We start from the raw sequence: 13,220 nt of genomic DNA, 5'->3' as shown, positions 1-13,220 counted from the left end.
TCTCCAGGATTATATTTTTTTTACCGTTGCTACAAGCTTTTTATCCCATTATCAAAGTCATTTATAAATACACATGCAAAATGCTGGAGGATCTCAATCAGGTCAAGCAGCGTCTAAGAGGCATTAACTGCTGATATTTTGGGCCCAAAATGTTGGCTGTTTATTCCCTTCCACAGATGCTGCCTGACCTACTGAGTTCCTCCAGCATTTTGTATTTGTTACTCTAGATTTTCAGCATCTGCAGAATTTCTTGAATTTACAAATACCATTGTTGTAGCAACCATTCAAGTCTTCTGTGGTAGCTTTAGTTACATACTGTGATTTTTTTTGTACCTGTTCATTAATTTTGACTTGTTTAGCAACTTTCCTAGTTATGTAAACAGCTACCAGTTATAGTCTGACAGGTTTTATCGGACACTTTCTGGAAATACATACACTTTGATGTGGGCTTCAACCAAAAACACTGCCAGTTCTTTCTTTTCACAGATGTTGCTCCAGATTTCCATACCTGTAGTCTTTTGTGACAGCATTGATACCAGCTTGTCTACTGGTTTAATCACTTTAAAAAAAAATAAATCACATTTGTCAGAAATGGGCTACAATTTACAAATGCACGTTTATGCTCTCTCATCTTGGGAAATTTTTTAAGATATTCAGTGACTGGTTTCAGTTCTTTGGATGACAAGTCTGACTAAGTTTGTAAATGTCTTAGATACAAAGTTGCAGCCTTAGAATTTCTGTTCAGCCTCTGTTTATTCATAGACTTTTGGTATTCCTTGTAATTTTGAAATGGATTCTAGGCCAACTGGTCTATTAATCCTTGGTTTCTGCTACTTGCTGTTCTTAACGAAAGTAGTGCAATGACGTGCAGTTGTCTATTCTAAAGGAAATATTCTGTTGCACAATGGAAGGAACTCTTGAAGTATGTACAAGAAGTTACTAAAATAATAGAAAATACATCTTGGTGAATGTGCAGCAAAGGCGATTAAATTTTTATAAATGTATGTTGGCACCAGTGTCTAAATATTTTCTAAGTACTACTTGGCTATCTAAATTTCATTTCTTTTCCTACAAATTAAGAATTAAGGAAGAACCAATGCCTAGATCCAAAGGGATAAAAGTATTACAGTTTGATGAAAGTAGGAATGGTATGGAGTTAGAATATGGCAGAATAATTATTTTACAATTTGAGGACCAAAGTGTTTGTTATTTGTTTGTTTTGCTTGTATATCACAAGGATTTGTCTGAATTGATGTTCTTCTGCCGTTTTGTACACTCCCCTGTGCAAAGTGTCCAAGTATTTTTCAGAGTGCCAGTCATATTTGGGGTAAGCATGAACACATGGTCTCTTCTCCTGTGGTCTAACATTGAATATATACTGACTAGTTACATGACAGCCTAATATGGATACACCAACGCCCTTGTACAGAAAAGCCTACAAAAAGTAGTCGATACGGTCCAGTCCTTCACAGGTAAAGTCCTCCACACCACTGAGCACATTTAAATGGAGTGCTGTCACAGGAAAGCAGCATCCATCATCAAGGATCCACACCTTCCAGGCTATGGTCTGTTTTCACTGCTGCCATCATGAAGGTGGTACAGGAGCCTGAGGACTCTCAGGGTCTTGAACTAGATGGGATAACTTTGCTCAACTTCACTGAATTGCTCCCACAACTTATGAACTCACATTCAATGACTCTTCACCTCATGTTCTCGATATTTATTGCTTATATATTTATTATTATTAATATTTCTTTTTTCTTTTTCTATTTGCACAGCTTGGGATGTATTTTTTTGTACATTTGTTTGTCCTGTTGGGTGTGTTTCTTGTATTTACTGTGAATGCCTGCAAGAAAATAAATCTCAGAGTTGTATATGGTGACATATGTGTACTTTGATAATAGATTTACTTTGAACTTTGAATTTTTAGCTTTAGGAAATGAATGCCGAATTATGATAAATGCAGATTAAAAATATTCTATTTTTATTTCAGATTTAAAGGATAAGCTATTAGTGAAAAAGAAAGGAGAGAAAGGACCAAATAGTACACCATCTCCAACCAGCCCTTCTGCACCTCAACCAACTGTTGAACAAATCAGACAGAATGTTCGCCATTCTCTGAAGGACATATTAGGAAAAAGGTAAAATCTTTGTTCATACATGAAAAAAACGATTAAGTTGTCTTTGTAGATCCAATCAACCAATAAAGGTGAGAAAACACTTGGTGAGATGCCATCTCTTGAAGCAGAACTCTGCTGTTTAAACTCTATATGATAGTAGAGCTAAGTTTAAGTTAAGCTAAATTTACTTCAAAAGTCAAAAATTGGAATATGATTATGCTATTTTGGTCCGTGTGCCTGTAATGCCATGTAATTGGCTCTGTGACTTAAAAGGATATGTTCATTATGTTTTTACTTTTCTGAGGTCTACCAGTCATATTCATTGCCTTCCATAGTAGTCAAATATCTACTGTTCCTTATTTGTAGAAGTGTTCTCCATCTTTTCTATTTCACTTCAGAAAAGCCTGGCTTCAGTTCTTTATGCTAGGCCTTCAGTCAGAATGTGAATTCCTCAGAGACAAAAGTTGCAGCCTTAGAATTCCTGTCAAGTGAAGATAGTCTATCTATCCTGTAGTTTCCTTTAATATCTTGAAAACTTCTTCAACTCACCATGAATGAAAGTTAAAAAAGACATAGATGCAGGAAATCAGAAATACAAGCAGCAAATACTCAGCAGCTAAGGCAACATCTATGGATAGAAAACCAGATTAACATTTCAGATTGGAAAGAAGGTGCAGCTAGGTAGCCTAGTGGTTAGCATAATGCTTTACAGCGTCAGTGACTATAAGATCATGTTTAATTCCTGTTGCTATCTGTAAGCAGTTTGTATGTACATCCCATGATTGTATGGGTTTCCTCTGGGTGCTCCTGTTTCCTCCCACATTTGAAAGACATAAGGGTTAGTAAGTTGTGGGCATTTTATGTTGCCGCTGGAAGCATAGTGACACCTGCGGGCTGCCCTCAGCATATCCTCGGACTGTGTTGGTTGTTGATGCGGACAATGCATTTCACTATATGCTTCGATGTACATGACAAATAAGGCTAATCTGTTGACCTGAAATATTATGTTTCTCTCTCCATAGATGCTGAGTAACTGCAGTATTTTAGTTCACCCATTGGTAGGTGACAGGACAGATTGTTAATTGTTTTATGGGGTTCTTGGGTTTTCAATAACATTAGTTACAAGGAAGTTATGCTGATTAGCTTTTGGATATTGTATCCATTTCTGCCCATCACATCTCATAATGCTGTAAAGCTTTAGTAAGGGTTTAATGGAACTTGGCTTGAGTAATACTAAATGTATTTTCCTTAGGGTTGCAAAGCTTAAGGGGCTATTTGTAGACACAGTTCAAAATAAATAGAGTAATGGTTTTCAGCAGCAGGTGTAGATTTAATATCTAATGCAAGAGAACCACAGTCTATGTAAACTGATCGATGGTATTGTTCTAATATGAAATACACTGACAAGTAAGTCTAGTTGAAGCTGATTTAATAGTAGCTTTCAGCAGAATTTCTTGGGGACAATGTTGCATAAGGTGGGGGAAAGTTGCATATGGTGGAGGAAGCTCTTCTATGTTGTTTAATTTTATTTTGTGTCTCTTACTCATGAGCTATATACTGCAACTGATAATAATAACTACTTTTGAATTAAACAAAACAAATTTCACTTTTGTTCAGGCTTTCGGAGTCGGATTTGAAAGTTCCAGAGGAACGCGCAACCAAGGTTGCAGCCAGGATTGAGAGAAAGCTGTTTTCTTTTTATGGGGACACAGATACTAAATACAAAAGCAAGTACAGGAGCTTGATGTTTAATCTCAAAGATCCCAAGAATCAAGTATGTAAATAGTGATGTTGACAAAATAATTATTGTATTTTGAAAATGCGTTATGAACATCTTTTTCAAAGATTATAATGCAATAGAACTTAATTGTCAAAGCTGCTCTCGGGATTGGCTAGATGAGAGTTGTCATGAACCAACTTTGTTGTCAAGCAAAGCTGAGTCATCGCTGTAGTGCTTTACTCCGGCTTTCTCTCGCATAATCCCCCCACCTTGCCCCACGCACCCAACAGGCAGCCCACTGTGAGCTGTAGCAATTGAGCTGCAGTGCATAGAAGACACTTGTGAATACTCACAGAATGTTCTGGGTATCTGGAACACTCTGCCTGCAATGGTAGGGGAAGCAGCTACATTAGTGGTGTTTAAGCCTGAATATGCAGGAGATAGAGGGACTTGAATAATGTGCAGGCAGAAGGGGTGTCGGTGATAATAAATCTGATTCAAATCTGATTCTAAATGTGTCTGGTGTAGATCATCAATCAAATTTCATGGAGAAGCTGGCAAGACATTGTGCACCAAAGGGCCTATTCCTGTGCTGCACGTTTTCATTATTCTCGTGTTTGGAGGTAGATCTCTAAGCCATTGTTCATTACTTTTTCTGAGCATATGGGAGCATTGGTCTTGCGCTTCTGCAAAGCAAAAGTCCTCTGCTAATCTGTTCCTCCTAAACCACGGTGACCTCCTATGATAAAGGTACAAAACAAGACTCAAGAAAATGCAGGCATTTCCTGTACCTTGGGTGGCAGCTGTCAGTGAAGGAAGATGTTGATGATGAGGTTCACCATTGTCCTCAGTAGGCCAGCTTAGCATTAGGCAATTAGAGGACCCTAATCATCTGAGATATTCCCAATACTCGTTACTACCATCAGGGAAGAGGTACAGGAGTCTGAAGACAAATACTCAACATATTACCAACAGCTTCTTTCCCTCCTTCATCAAAATTCTGAACAATACATAAGTCCATGGACATTATCTCATTATTTGCTCTTTTTGTACTACTTACTTATATTTTTCTATATTCTTATTGTATCTTATAGTCATTTAATTATATATTGCACTGCATTGCTGTTGCAGAACAACACATTTCCTGGTGCGTCAGTGATAATAAATCTGATTCTAAATGTGTCTGGTGTAGATCATCAATCAGATTTCTTGGAGAAGCTTGCAAGACTGGTCCTTATCTTTTGGATGTTTCTGAGAATTGGAATATGCACTCAGTGGCAACTTTATTAGATACAGCTGTACACCTTATACAGGTGTATCTAATCAAGACAATCATGTGCAGCTATGGGCAAGAGGTTCAGTTATTGTTCAGACCAAACATTGGAACGGAGAACAAATGTAATCAAAGTGACTCATGGAATTATTGTTGGTGCCATATGGAGTGGCTTGACTGTTGCAGAAACTGCTGATCTCTTGGGATTTTCAAGCATAGCGGTCTCTAGAGCTGTCAGAGAGTGGTTTGAGAAACATAAGACATCCTGTGAGTGATGGTTCTGTGTGCTAAAATGCCTTGTTAATGAGAGAATCAGAAGGGAATGGCCAGACATATTCAAGATGACAGGAAGGTGACTAACTTAAATAAAATGCATTACAACATCTCTGAATCTGAAGAAGAGCATCTCTGAATGCTCAACACGTCAAACCTGAAGTGAATAGGCTACAGCAGCAGAAGACCACACTGGATTCTACTCCTGTACCTAATAAAATGGCCACTGAATGTATAGAGCAGACATGTCAAAAAATTAGAGAGGTACTACCTATTTTCTGCAAAGTCCTCCGTATCTACTGGCAAGATAAGCAAACCAATACCATTGACCAACATTCCCAGCACCAAGGCTCTGAATATACTCTGCTGGCTCTACAGACAGGTCATTTCATTCACATAAGTCCATAATACACTGGAGCACAATTAGGCCATTCGGCCATTGAATTTACTCCACCATTTGATCCTGGCTGATCCATTTCCCCCTCAGCCCCAATCTCCTGCCAACTTTTCCATAAGCTTTCATGCCCTGACTTATCGAGAATCTGTCAACCTCCACCTTAAATACACTCAATGATTTGGCCTCTACAGTCGCCTGTGGCAATGAATTCCACAGATTCACCACCCTCTGGCTGAAGAAATTCCTCCTTACCTCCATTTGAAATGGATGCACTCTATTCTGATGTGTCCTCTGGTCCACTATAGGAAACATTCTCTCCACATCCATTCTATCTAGGCCTTTCAACTTTCAATAGACTTCAATGAGATTTCCCCCCCCCCCCCATTCTTCTAAATAGAGTATATTCCAAGAGCCATCAAATGCTCATATGGTATGCCTTTCAATCCCAGAATCATTTTTGTGAACTTTCTTTGAACCCCCTCCAAAGTCAGCACACTGTTTCTTAGATGAGGGGCCCACAACTTCTCACAATACTGCACGTGATGTCTCACCAGTGCTTTATAAAGCCTCAGCATTACATTCTCGCTTTTGTATTCTAGTCCTCTCAAAATGAATGCTATCACTGCATTTGCCTTCCTCACCACAGACTCAACCTGCAGGTTAACTGTTAGGGAATCCTTGGCACCTGAGATTTTTGAATTTTCTCCTCATTTAGAAAATAGTCTATGCTGTTACTCCTATCAAAGTGCATGACCATACATTGCCCCACACTATATTCAATCTGCCACTGCTTTGTCCATTCTCCTAATCTGCCCAGATCCCACTACCTACCTCTCCACCTATCTTCATATTGTCCACAAACTTGGCCACAAAGCCATCAATTCTGTCATCCAAATCACTGGCGTACAACGTAAAAAGAAGCGGTCCCAATACCGACCTGTGCGGAGCACCACTAGTCATCAGCAGCCAATCAGAAAGGCTCCCTTTCTTCCCACTCTTTGCTTCCTGTCATCAGCTGATGCTCTACGCATGCTGGTATCTTTCCTGTAATACCATTGGTTCTTATCTTGCTAAGTAGCCACGTGTGCGGCAAAGGCCTTCGGAAAATCCAAATACACATGTCCTCCAATTCTTCCTTGTCTGTACTGCTTGTTATTTCCTCAAAGAATTCCAACAAATCTGTCTGGGTCCCACTTATGGAAACCAAAATGACTTTGACCTATTTTATCATGCGCCTCCAAGTATCCCAACACCTCATCCTTAACAATACCCTCCAACATCTGTATTTTTTTCCTTTCTTCTGCCTCCCTCCCTCCCTCCTGTCTTGAAGAGTGGAGTGATATTTGCAGTTTTCCAGTCCTGGAACCATGCCAGAATCTAATGATTCTTGAAAGATCATTACTAATACCTCCACAATTTTTTTAGCTCCTTGGGTATAATCCATCTAGTCCAGGTGACCTTTCAGTTTCCCAAACACTTTCTGCCCAGTAATAGCAACTACACTCACTCTGTCCCGACACTCTTGAAAACCCAACATACTGCTAGTGTCTTCCATAGTGCAGGCTAATGCAAAATATTTAGATTGTTTGACATTTCCTTGTCCCTCATTCCTACCACTCCAGCGTTACCTCCTAGAAGTACAATATCTACTGTCTCCTCTCTTTTATTCTTTATATTTCTGAAAAAACATTTGGTATCCTCTTTGATATTATTGGCCAGCTTACCTTCATATTTCATCACTTTGCTCCTTATGGCTTTTTTAGTTTTTTTTAAAAGCTTCCCAATCCTAACCCTCCCCAATAGTTCTAGCAAACTGCCTGCAAGGATATTCGGCCCCCTCAGGTTCAGGTGTAACCCGTCCCTTTTGTACAGGCCATACTTTCCCCAGAGGAGATCCAAATGATTCAGAAATCTGAAACTCTGCCCCTGCACCAGTTTCTCAACCACATTCAAAATCATCCTATTCTTATCTTCAGTGGCACGTGGCACAGGCTGCAAACTAGATGTTACTACCCTGGACACCCTGCTTTTCAGCTTTCTTCCTAGCTCCCTGAATTCTCTCTTCAGGACCTCCTTTTTCCAACTTATGTCATTTGTGCCAATGCACATACCAAGACTTCTGGCTGCTCTGCCTCCCTCTTTAGAATGCTGTGCTCATGACCGAGACGTCCCTAACCAGAGACATCCCTGACCCTGGCACCTGGGATGCAACATACATTGATGTCTCTAGCACATCTGCAGAATCTCATGTCTACTCCTCTAACAATGGAATTCCCTTTTACTACTGCAGTCATTTTCTCTCCCCTTCATTTCTGAGCCACTGCGTCTTGATCTCTGAGGCTTCCCCTGGTAGGTCCGCCCTCCCCCCACCTCCCTACAGTATCCAAAGTTGAGAGGGATGGCCACAGGAGAACTCTGTAATGGTTGTCCATTTTCTTTTGACAGTGATAGTCACTCAGGTGCCTGCCTCCTGCAAATTAGGGGTGACCACCTCCCTGTAGTTCTTAACTGTCACCTCCTTAATTTCAACTTTGTGAACTCAAGATAACCAGAGGCCCTATCTCCTTTCAAAGGTCCCTTTGCAATATTATGCTGAAGTGTTACGAATGGTTATTTATTGTGTTCTGGTCACTGATCCACTCAACCACAATCAATAATAATTTCGTTATTATCACATTTACGTTGTTCAAGCTTGCTACATGTGCTGTGTGTTAGCTGCTGTGTCTTGTATTACTATAGTGGCTGCTCTTCAGAAGTACTCAATGGGCTATACACACTTTGTTACGTGTGATTTTCTGAAAGGCACTGACTTAATCAAAGACTTTCTCTGCTTCTTTACTCTTTTTTTTTCTTCCCAATCTCTATTCAGATGTTAAATCTATTTTATGTCATTGTTGGAGATTTCTTTATTTAATATCCAGTTGGAATGACTAGTAACTGTTTTCTGAAAGTATGCAACAGAGTTTTCAAACACCAAGTTTAATGTACTTGGAGTGGCTTTTAACATACTCATACTAGATGTGAATTTGATTCCTAAAGTGTTCACTTGTGAGAAATAAAGGAATATTTTACTTAATTGAATCCAAGCTTGTCTATTCCCCCATGTTGGTCTACTTGCAAGATGTGGTTTTATACTAAATTAAAAGAGGTGTGGGATAGCTTTCTGAGATGAAAAGTTTTCACACTGTGAGATCAATAGGTTTGAAATTTGGATTAAAACCAGTTTTCTGAGATGTTATCTATTGTTGGCATAAATATATACTTTTGTGAGATGGAAGTGCTAACGTAACTGTACTCAAAAATATTCTGACTCTGCTTTCAGGAGAATTGAAAATCTGGCATTTAGTTCATTTTATCCCCAGTGATGAAATAAATGTGCTCCAATTCTAAAATTCTTGCTACCATGGCTAAGCCTTCATACGTGCTGCTTTATGTAAGGATACAATTCCTTTCTTCGGGTATGTTGGCACTGGAAGCCTGACAACTTCTCTCAGACAGTTTGGTCTGACGCAATATGATGCAAGTGACAAACTTATTTATTTATTTTTAGAGATGCAGCACAGACAGGCCCTCTGGTCCATTGAGCAGCACCGCCCAGTGACCCACATTTAACATTAGACAAATCACAGTACAATTTACAATGACCAAATAATATACTAACCTGTACTACTTTGGACAGTGGGAGGAAACCCTCATGGGCACAGAAAAAACATGCATCTCCTCACTGATGGTGCTGGAATTGAACTCTGAACTCCTGGAATGCCCCAAGCTGTAATAGTGTCATGCTAACTAGATTCCTCTTCACTGTCATGTTGTTTTGATGATGCCATTTTATATGCTGTTTTTTTTTACTTGATCCTCAACAGGATTTCCCTGCTGAATTAAGAGGAACCTTGACTTTACTTCCATTTCCAACACTTTGCATTTAATCCCCTTTTGTTTCTTGTCCTCACCCATGTTAAATGAAGCTCAATGTAATCTGTCAGGAAAGTACTGAATTTCCTGATTAGGAATGTTAAAGCTTTGCAGACTCAACACTGTATTTACTAATTTCAGAAAATGAACATTTGCAGCATATATATCAATTTCCAGTACTTAGTAATTCCAGTTAATTATTTTATATATTTACCTCATCTAGGCTTTTGATACTGGACAATGTTCTGATTCTGATTCCCTCACCTGAAGTCTGAACAGATTGCACAACCTATAGACTAATTTTCAAGGACTCTACCACTTATATTCACAGTTATTTATTTACTTTTACTTTTTGTATTTGCACATTTTTTTGCACGTTAGTTTGTTAGTAAACGTGTAGTTTTTCATTGATTCTATTGTGTTTCTTTGATCTACTGTGAATGCCTTCAAGAAAATGAATCTCAGGATAGGATATGGTGACATAGATAATAAATTTACTTTGAACTTTGAACTTCTTTTTCCCTTTCTCTCCTTTCCCCATCCACCTTGCCTTGCTTCCTAAGACCACAATTTCCAATTTTGACTAAAGGTCCTTGATCTGAAATGTGAACTTAAACATTTGTTTACAGTTGTTTGAATATTTTCAACATTCAATCTTTATTTCGGCCTTTTGTTTATTAACATAAGTAACTGTCTTGCAGTACCAGTTAATTGTTGGTAAATAGCAAAGAATATTAAAATTAGAGGTTTTTATACCTTTGCAAGGTATTTGTTTTTTTTTATTCATTGTGCCTAATCAATACTTAAATACTTTAAGTCAGATTGTGGTACTGGTTCTGTTGCTTTGATTTGACAAATTAATTTGTTTTATTAATTATTAGTGGGTCTTAACCCCCATATCCAACAGTTCTGTGAGAATACTTTAACCAGAAACACTACATTGGTTCAAGAAGGTTATTTGTCATCAACTTCTCAAGGGTAATCAAGAATACACAAAAAATTTGAGTCTTGTCAGTGACACTGTCCTTCTGAAAAATGAACTGGAAAAAACTTTAATGAAGACACCCTGAAGATTGAAGTATTTCTATTATTTATAGTTTATTAATCAAATAGTATTAAATGATCCCGAGGGAAATTGATTAAAAGTGATAACCTTATCTGGTGATGTGGAAATTCCAATGGTTCAGCATCACTCTATCAGTTAATGGTTGCCACAGTTCCTTCCCTCTCATCAAGGCCCCAAGTTACTCTGCTCCCTCTTCATTCTCCAGGACCCTGGTTCCTCTGCTTCCTTCCGACTCAGCAGGCTTTGATTCCCATGTCTTCTTCCTATTCACCAGGGCAAATGTTGCCATGCTCCTTCCATAATCACCAAAGGCCTAGTTCCTGTACTCCCTTCCCACTCAGTGGGGCCTAGTTCCCACTCTCCCTTCCCACTTACTGGGACCAGATTCGCATGCTGTGGTACCACTGGGGCCCAGCTCTGTGCTTCCTTCCTCCTCCAATTAAACGCATGATTCACTGGGAAATGTTTATCATTACTTCATCTGCCTGTCTTGAAGCTTTAAAATAATATCAAAAATAACTAAAAATTCAACTTCATCACAGTTACTTATGATTTGCTGAACAATTATTTGTTGCACAGAAAAATAAGCCAAGCTTTATTAAACATAAATCAAAATTTATGCTGAAACATTTCAGGTGTTGTTCAAACGAGTGTTGAAAGGTGACATCTTACCTGATCATTTAATTCGTATGAGTCCAGAGGAACTGGCGTCCAAGGAATTGGCTGCATGGAGACAGCGAGAGAATAGACATGTGAGACCTGTTTTGAATATTACTTATTTTTATCCTTTTATATCCTTAATCGCCTTCAAATGATCTATCTGCTGTTTCAGTGGAGATGTTAACTTGTTATTCCTTTTCCAGAAATAATTTTCTTTCTGTTGCTGAGATGAATGTACATTTATACAGTTTATACAATTTATACATTTATATAGTTGATGATCATAATGTTCATTTGCCAAAAGTAGTGCATCTAGTTAGCAAAAGCAAATCTGGCAGATCATAACTGCTCTTCATGTTCAATCATATGATAGTAATGGATCTCTGAAATAATTTTAATTGTACATTTCTTTTCTCATTTTTCTTCAAGTGAGCAATAACGTATTGATAGAAGTTCTCAGAGTGTAGTTAAATCTGGATTTACAGTTCTAAATAACATACTTAGATCTGCAGTTCTCTGAATCCCTAGAATGATTAATAATATAATACCTATTTAATTTGGTTGGAGCACAGAACTGGATACTTTAGTGGTTAGCTTTATTTTATTAGTAGATTATGCAGAATGTTTTTAAGTGCTTCAATAAGTGTGAAAAAGTGTGTGACAGGTTAGAGCAGTGGTTCTCAATGTAGGTCATTTCTGATTTCGTAGGGCCTACAAGTTATAAACAAGGAACTGGGAGCCACAGGTGTTTCTGAATGGGCCAGTTTTTAATGAAAGATTACTAAGATACATAAATAAAGAACTGACTGTGTGTAATTTAACTACAACAACCCTGAATGAAATGGGTGGGAAAATATGTTAAGATGATGGAACAAAACAGTTTAGCCTGTGTGTGGGGGAGGGGTGCAACATGTCGATCATTATCTCTGCTCCTACTGGACCATGCACAAATCACCATACACACCCTGAAAAGACCTGCTGGAGATGCAGGTTCCAGATTGGGTGGTGGTTTAATTTGGATTGAATGTGAATGAAGTTGAGTTGCAAAGCGATGGAACATCTCCAGCAGAATTCAAATGCAACAAGCAAAATTTCAGGATAACTAATGATATTCAAAATAAGTTTCCAAGCTCAAGGAAAAGGCAAAGTTGATTTTAATTGGAATTCCCACCTCTTGCCTAGTTGAATGCGGTTTTCGTTAAGCTCTTCACCTGCTATCAAAAGCTTGTAAATGTCTTGATGTTGTGAGAAAAGGTGCTTGTCGATTATCTTTAACCAAGTTGCAACTAGATATTCAAAAACTTGCTAGTTTTCATCAGTGGCAAGGATCTCACTAAATACCCTAAGTAAAAATATTAAGTGCTTTTTCATTGCTGGTTGGATATATATTATAAATAAAGTATCCTATTCAGAGCTTTGAAATATTTTTATTTTTCACATATACTTGTGAGATTATATTTAATATAGAATAATACCTATAATCTGTTAAAACTTAAAAGTTGTCTGTATGTTAGAATATTTTGTACAGTTTACCAAAAGAACTTTGGAGACTGTGGAGCATGGAGCCACAGAGGTAAATGAAAGTCACAAGTAGACCACGAGCAGATGAAGTCTGAGAACCATTGACCTAGTAACCTAGTTTACTGATCATAATATCTAAAATAACACATTTTTACTGGTTATTGTTAATGTTTCAATCAAGGAACCGGAGCTCTATCAAAACATACTGATTGTGCTAGCATTTTTTTTCTGTCCAGTACTCCAGGTACATTCTAATGAGAATTGTTAGAATTTTC

General features: G+C 38.1%; 1 protein-coding gene across 8 annotated transcripts in view; it reads left to right on the top strand.

Moving 5' to 3' along the window:
- phf3 (PHD finger protein 3) overlaps positions 1-13,220 on the top strand; it is a 170,589-nt gene that overhangs the window by 85,330 nt on the left and 72,039 nt on the right. For all 8 annotated transcript variants that reach the window (XM_072250561.1, XM_072250559.1, XM_072250551.1 and 5 more), the window contains 3 exons: positions 1,994-2,141; positions 3,738-3,894; positions 11,400-11,516. In XM_072250561.1, coding sequence (XP_072106662.1) covers positions 1,994-2,141; positions 3,738-3,894; positions 11,400-11,516 — 422 coding nt within the window. The remainder of the gene's footprint in view (positions 1-1,993; positions 2,142-3,737; positions 3,895-11,399; positions 11,517-13,220) is intronic.

This window comes from Mobula birostris, chromosome 2 (assembly GCF_030028105.1).
Source record: "Mobula birostris isolate sMobBir1 chromosome 2, sMobBir1.hap1, whole genome shotgun sequence".
Classification (NCBI taxonomy): domain Eukaryota; kingdom Metazoa; phylum Chordata; class Chondrichthyes; order Myliobatiformes; family Myliobatidae; genus Mobula; species Mobula birostris.
This window is presented reverse-complemented; position numbering and strand designations above follow the sequence as displayed.